The following is a 7,929-nucleotide window of genomic DNA, read 5'->3' as shown; positions in this document are numbered from 1 at the left end:
GGCTGCGGGGTAGAGCGGAGCGGGGCGGGGCGCGGGGAAGGGCGGCACCGCACCCCAAGAAGGGACGGAGCAGCAGCGTGACACTGCAGCTGTGCCTCGCTACTCTCGTCTGTACTTCCCTTCTTTCCCTTTTTCCTCTCTTCCCTTTTCTTTTCCCCCTTTTTCCTCCTTCCTTTTTTCCCCTTCCCCCTTTTCTTTTTTCCCCCCTTTCCCTTTTTTTGCTTCCTCCTTTTCTCTTCCCTTTGCCTTCTTTTCTTTTTTCCTTTTCCCACCTTCTCTTTCTTTTTCCTTCCCTTTTCCTCCTTTTTTACTTCTTCCCCAATAAAAGATGGGTGGGTGCACACAGGTCTAACACGGACACTGGTCCAAGCAAGCCACAAACACTTGCAGAATTATCTCATTCTAGAAGGGTAAGCACAGGGAGACAGACAGACAGACCTACCACATTCAGCCTACATAATAATACAATTTCTACCAAATGAGGGGGTTGAGGTTTCAGCAATCAAAAAAAATTACTGGGTTTTCATCAGACTGAAAACTTGACACAGATGAGCATGTGCAGAGGCTGCCTACCTACCGCAGCCCCATGCAGCTGCTGTCTGCTGCAGTAGCCCAAAGGAAATAGATCCCATCAAAGACCTGGTGGGCAAGTGTCTAAAAGAAGAACCCTAAACCACGCAATTCCAAAAAAGGGCAAATTGGGCAAACAATTCTCTGGAGGAGGCAGCTGGTGAGCACATCTCGGGGTATTTTTTTGTCATCCCATTGACTTAAATAGAAGTCATGAATAGAGGTATGAGCAACTTAATAGGACACATGTCCCCAGACACAGAGTGTTCTGGGGACCAGGGACTAGAAAGCTGCCTTCTCCAAGAAGCATCTACACTGCTAAACCTTCCCAACTTCCCTTTCAGCCCTGCGGAATTAATAACATTTTCTTTCCATGTCTCAGAGGTTGAGTTTCTCCCCCTCAAGAACTTCATAAATGGAAATATTCTTTGAATCTCTCTGGCTTGAAGTACATTAGTCAATGTCCCAATTATTCACGCAGCAGCAGGCTTCCAGCATGGTCTACCTGTCATCTTCCACCGGTACCAAAAAAGGGAGCATTCATAAAGTACATTGGGCCATCTTCAAATGTTCCTGGTCCCATCCTGCCTGCTAGGTACATCCTGCCTTCAACACACAAGTGGCAAGCACATTCAGAAGACAGTAAGATGCAGGGACTGTGCAAGAAATGCTATTAAATATTTGCAACACAAGAATTTAACCCTGCACTCGATGCCCAGTGCAAAAGCTCCCCCTCACACCTAAACCAGGATACATGACCATGTCTGCTATGCTGGCAAGATAAAAGTTCCCACCTTGCTCTTCACCCTCCTTGACAAGTTTGTGACAATAGGGCTGCCACTGCCACATAAAAGTAAATTTGGCCAAGATTTGGTCAAGCTTTGACTCAGCAGTCTGAATGAAGTTACGGTTCTGAACCCAACACTCCTAAGCTTTGCTGCTATGCCTGCTGTGTCACTAGTTCAGCAATCAGTCTACCCACAGCCAACCATTACTACACGTTACCACACAACTTTGTTGTCCTCCTCCCAGCCCTGCAAGACCCCCTGAACCTATCTTCTCCTTCACACTGCTGCTGTATACTTGCAACAGTAAAAGAAGCTGGAGGGTAAGCACCTATTAACTTTCTAACATATTTCTTGCTAGGAGACTGAAGGCAGGCAAAATAAAAGCTTTGCATAGACTGCAACTGTTTTTAGTGAAAAGTACATACTTAAATGCTTTTTGAAAAGCAATCTGATAACCCAAGTAATAGCACTGTGATACAAAGTAGGATGTTTCTATTTAATACCTGAAAATATGCTAAAATGATTCCCAAGGACACAATGAATGTGCTCCTCCTAAAAAAAGCAATCGGGGGTAGCAGTTAGGTCTAATACAATGATGTTAAAGTAGGGATAAAAACAAAGAAGGACATAAAGTGGACACTTTGCACCAAAAGCACGCTAACTACAATACTAAGAGTGAAATTTTTCATTTTTACTAACTCATATTACAGTATTAAAAATTGGGACTATACCACAGACGTTGGGTGCTGGGTAAAGCATCAGCTTCCTTTAGCACTGATCTTTCAGTACAGCAGGTATTACAAATTTATTCATACGCAAGATGCATGGATATCAGAGTGAGAACAGACGTAATCTTACCTGTTCCTCTTCTCCATCCCTTGCTTCCACTTAATTTATCGACTCTTTGTTTATTCAGTAGAATATGTAGGAGTGAGGACCTAGCAGAAAAGCAATATTTATCCACTCTGTAAGCCTAGACTAAAAACTGTCAGGTTTATATGTAAGATTGAAATTAAATCAGTATACTGCACACCACAGTACAGACTCACTGCTTATCGCCAAAATACAGACGGAAAATACAAAGCAACATCAGTTCTTCTACTGTTTGTTACTCAGCTTCCGTAGGAACAGTATGTGACTTAAGCACCTTGTGTTCAGTCCCACACTTCTCAGTTCAGCATACAAGCCAGTTACGTGAGTTGTAAACATACCTAACTGGGGCAAACTCAGTCTCTAAAAAGCCTCTGCTTTAGAGGTTTTTGTCATACATTCAGACCCACTGCTGCTCTGTTAAGCTTTAATCTCAAGAAAACATCACAATTAGAAGAAATTAAGATTTAAATAGATTTCAGTTACTTAAATCCCAAATATATTTCAATCAGAGTGCAGTGAGTTATGAAAATTAATTTTTCTTTCCCCTTCAGCATTACCTGGATAACAGTTCAGGGAAATTGGGTCTTTTTGCTGTCCATGTGCAAGCAGCAAGACAGTAATTTATTGTTTCACATAGGTTACTATGTTTTGCAGCTTTCAAGAAATAACTGACTTGCATAAGGATTTCAAAGTTAAAAACTCAAAACCACAAAGCTACAAACCCAGAAACAGAATACTGCCACATAAATTGGTTTATTTTTATTCCCTTGTAGCTCCCAGGAATTTTCAGTAACAGATCAAACTTATTGTTTTAAAAGGCAAAGACAACATAGTAAATATAACACCAAACACATGACAGACCTCACAGTAGGATGAGTCTAAAACACATTTTAGAACATAACGAATACACATTTCCATTGTGCAACTACCTTTCACAATAAAAGAAAAGTTAACAAATTAATTTTAAGTAAAACAAAACGAGAATTTGCAGGTTTGCATGCCAGGAGTTTTGCATGTTATTTCCTCCAGAATACATAAAGGATAAGTAGTTTTTATCATCTTACCCCTTTTACATATGGCCTTTTAAGAGCAGCCTTTCATTTAAATCAACTTCCACTCTCTTGTTGCAGGAATCACCTGTAAGGCATATGTACACTTTAAGCTAAAAGATGAAAGTTTTTTGTTGGGTTTTTTAGGTATGTCAGCACTCCCAGCATCTGATGTATTCAGTATTCAATTCAGAACATAATGAATAATTCTAAACAGAAACAGAACCTCCCACATACTCCTCCCAAAAGCGGAGAAGCTGCACCAGAAGTTGCCTTCCTTCTACTGCACTCTCCGGACAAATGAGAATTCTGGTATTCCCCACAGCAGCTACCACTGAGGATTAACAGTAGAGGAACAGTAATATGAACAGACATAGAAGTTAGCAAGCACCTGCTTATCTCCTATCAGCTATCGCACCTGAAGAGGGAATTCTGTGTAGGGTTTGAATTTGTGACCTGCTAACAAACAACTCTTATACCCCTTTATCATCACCTCTCTTTGCCACGATCCTCTCAAGGGGTTGAAAGGGAAGAGCTCTGAATTTTCAGTGCACCAGACAACTGGCTTCCAGGTAAGAGATACCCATGGCAGAAAAACCCCAAAGCATTAGAAAACTCTCAGTAACATCTCTCTTACAGCATAAACCATGTCAGGCATCAAATTCCAACTGCAGAAGAATTACATTGCTTCCCATGACCCAAGATTTGTACAAATTGCTTCTAAGCAGCATTACAGATATCAGTCAGGACACTGCCAGCTTGCTTTTCCAGAAATTTCAATTCATCATTATCTCATTATTCAGGGAACAGGCAGTCAGCTCATGCCTGACCACAGAGCCTCACCTAGCTTTTTAAATCAAGGAAATACATAGTTTTTGCATTCCTATTCAAAGTAAGCCCTTCAAAAAAAAGGATTGCAGAATTTCCTTTTTTTATGGGCAACAAAAGCCATACTTGCAAAAATTTTAACTCCAAGCTAGTATCCATTTGATATTTTCTTTCAGATGTCAACTTTTAAAACATGGATTTAAAGTTGTTGTGGATTTAATAATGCAGATTTCATCATCCTCCCATTTCAAAATGGGACTGGAAAACTCAACAAGCAGCATCTGCAAAAAATCACGTGTTTACAGCATAGTCTCTTGGCACATTCTGACTGGAATATTATAATGTCTATCATCTTCAGTTATGAGAGTCACCACAGGCCAGTCCTCCTCTGGGTCATTGGGATAAAGCGTGATGAATTCATCAGTACTATATTTATACAGCCGATACACTTGGATGGTATACTGCAAAGCATAAGCAAGGAGAAACATTTCCACCTACATTGGAAAAAAGCAGAAATACAATGTGTAAAATTACACATATCCTTCACAAAATTTTTTTCATAAAAACAGAAAACTAATACCCATCAGATGTACTTTTTCAAAGGAAAGAAAAAAAATTAAGTGAGAGTTTAGACACACAAGCAGCTCTAGTTCAGCATCTTGATCATGTACCTGTAAGACACCATACCTTTAATATGAAGCTCTTCAGACCCAATGGCATCGTAGGATTAGTCCTAAAGAAAAGCTTCGTTACACAGAGAATCCCACTTCCCTACTGCCACAAACAGGTGGAAAGACATTCTCTCATATTACTATTCATTGTGTTAATTCACTAAACAAGACAAGAACAGGTTTCAGGCAACAATCCTTTCCCTCTTAGAGGCTACTCTGAACTCTCTAGCCAAATAAAAAGTATATGGAAAGTCCTTATAAAGCCTGCTGATAGCAGAAGGAATTCAGAGAAAGAAGCTGGAAAATAGTCTATCTTGTCTGCTACAGTGGCAAGTGTATCCTGTTACAAGTAACAATTTAAAAAGAGTATCACTGAAATAAATCTAGTCAGCACAAAACCAGGCAACATTACTTACTAAATGTGGCAGCAAAAAGGTCAACAATGAATCAGTTACTAACTTAACAGTAACAGCAACATGTCTCATCTATACTACAGTCATCACATTTCTAAGACAATAAACAGAAACCGAACATAATACTTCCATGTTTCTAATGTCTACGATTAAGCAGTGAATTTAACTGCAGTACCATACTTGTAACATCCTCAATGGGATTTTTTAAAATAGGCGTTTCTAAAATCTCTCAGGCTATCCAGCCGATTAACCACATTTTGGTTTGGGGCTTTTTTTGTAACACCAAATGCAATGTATAAGGCAGAAACTATAATTAATTTATCAGAATTCACAAAGTTCATGTACTACGCACCATCTTCTCTTCCTAATTTGAGTATCAGCTTTTATCGTGATATATTTTAAAAAGCTAACAATTAAGAGACTAATAAAAATGTTACTATTAACAGAATATCATACTTCCAAAGAATGCTACCTGTCAGCTGAGAGACAAAAATCAGTGTTTAAAAGGAAGGCCTTTACATACTGTTACTACAAGCTAGTGGTTCTACTGTGTTTTTCCAACAAAAGATCAGACAGTACACCATTAAGTTTAGCCAGACCAATGAAAGTTCGGTCAATTCTTAAACCACTTGAAACTAAAATCTCCAAAACAGGAAAATAACACTGTAAGAACAATCTCTCCTTACTTGTTCAAGGCCTCCACTGTGACCAATATGATTCAAGTGATTATGCATTAACTGACGAGGGTTGCTAGATGTATCCCGTGCAAACAGTAACCATGAGAAGACAGGAACTCTCCTTCCATTTTTATCATCATTGTATAATTCAATGGCAGTGTTGAGCATCAAAAATTTCAGTGCTTCATAGAGACTGTACTCCTCCTCTTCATTTTTAAACAATTTATCACAAGCTTCTTGTTTTTCAATAGGACCCTTGATTTCACTTATATTCTTCCACTGTAAAAAAAAAAAATAACACACACCACATCTATCAATAGCCATCACCATGCAAGAGCTGCAAAAACCTGCTTGTGAATTGTCAGATGTTCAGCACAGGCACTCTGATTTTAAGTTATGAAAGGCTTTGTGCCTTTGTAAAAAACACCAAGAATATTTCCACAGCTGTAGTCCTATCACAGTCAAACAGAGATTAGGATTAATTCAAGCAAAATCAGCCTAAGCAAAGAAAAATAAGAGGATGCTGGAAATTGATGCAAGGTGCCAAGACAAATATTGTCATGGGACAATAAGCAATAAAGTAATAACTTTTTTACTTCCTGTATCATAAATCCTACATCCTTCATGTTCTTTACATTTCAGTTACTCGGAATGAAGTATTTCATAGCAGCCCTCAAACTGCCTTTAAAATATTCTTAGAAGGCTTTAACTGGCAAAGGTTGCCCAAGGAAGTTGTGAATGCCCCATCCTTGGTAGTGTTCAAAGCCAGGTTGGATGGAGTCTTGGGTGACATGGTTTAGTGTGAGGTGTCCCTGCTCATGGCAGAGGGGTTGGAACTAGATGATCTTAAGGTCCTTTCCAACCCTGACTATTCTATGATTCTATGAGAACAGAATATGCTTGCATAGTAAGATAGGAACAACTGAAGAGTTTTTGAACAGGTTCCAGAGTTTCAAGGAAGTGAAGGATGGGGCTAGGTAATATAGTACGAACACTGAGAGGGCACAATCATATTCTCTTACCCTAGAACAAAAACGTATAAATATGGAACAAAACCTACCCCTTTGAAATTACTTCACCATTATTCTTTTGTTTTTCTTTACATGATCTGTTCACGGTAGCGACAGCATTACCCACAATGTACATGCTTTCTTCAAATAAACACAAGAAATTGAGGAAAAATGTTACTCTCATACATTTATGTCTTCATAGAAATCTATCTAACCAAAAACCTTATGCAGAGCTGCTTACAGATTAATTCCAGCACCAGGCTAACGCAAGCAACGAAAGACCAGAAAACTCCCACAAATCTACTCATTCTTTCTTTGAGAGTTTGTGGGGTTTTTTTGGTTTTTTTTTGCAGTATACATTAAATGACTTTCACTAGTGAAAGCATCTTTATGCTAAATTCACCACATTCAAAAAACTCAGTAATTTTTCTTATTTATAAGTGACCAAGAAAAACCAAATAATTTCCCAACCTTTTTCCTTAGAAGTATTAAATATTCTTTAATTTCATCATTTATTTCTCCCATCTTCCTGCTCAGTTTCTGTTTTAGCTGCCACTGCTTGATCCAGTCATACTTGCTCAGCAAATTTTCAGGAAGCTAGAAGTTAAGAGAAGAGAAGGCAGCTTAAGTCAAAAGTCTTGAAAGGAAAAGCCACCAATTTGCACATTATTTTATTGATTTTATTTTTTTAACATTTTGCACCTTAAAAATATCCCTAAACAATCTGTTCTTCTAAACACATGTCACAGTAAGATGGCCACAGTTTAACACAGGTGGCTCTATATAACGCTTTCTGGATAACAGCCAGAATACTGGTCTATTGCTTTATTTTTAATTAAAACAAACCTCCAGCAGCAGATGACAGTGACCATGTTTGAAAGTGTCCCTAAACCAAGAGAAGACAAGGTTAAAGATGTAATGATATCCACCAGCTGATCCAGAACCCTCAGTGGAGCGCAAACTGCATTGTCCAGAACACAAAGTGTGTTTTCTTTTCAGGGAACACAATTAAAATTTTGTTCTCTCTAAATTGGAGAGACATCAATTTGA

General features: G+C 38.7%; 1 protein-coding gene across 1 annotated transcript; it reads right to left on the bottom strand.

Annotated features, from left to right (window-relative positions):
* Positions 1-4,304: 4,304 nt before the first annotated feature.
* On the bottom strand, positions 4,305-7,476 carry OTULIN (OTU deubiquitinase with linear linkage specificity; the record flags this gene model as incomplete). The annotated part of the gene is made up of 3 exons (XM_010010609.1): positions 4,305-4,602; positions 5,879-6,148; positions 7,351-7,476. Coding segments are annotated over 3 exons (591 nt in total), but the record flags the coding sequence as incomplete, so codon positions are not given.
* Between the last annotated feature and the right edge of the window lie 453 nt (positions 7,477-7,929).

The sequence above is a fragment of the Nestor notabilis genome, unplaced genomic scaffold, assembly GCF_000696875.1.
Source record: "Nestor notabilis isolate BGI_N333 unplaced genomic scaffold, ASM69687v1 Scaffold35852, whole genome shotgun sequence".
Lineage (NCBI taxonomy): Eukaryota > Metazoa > Chordata > Aves > Psittaciformes > Psittacidae > Nestor > Nestor notabilis.
This window is presented reverse-complemented; position numbering and strand designations above follow the sequence as displayed.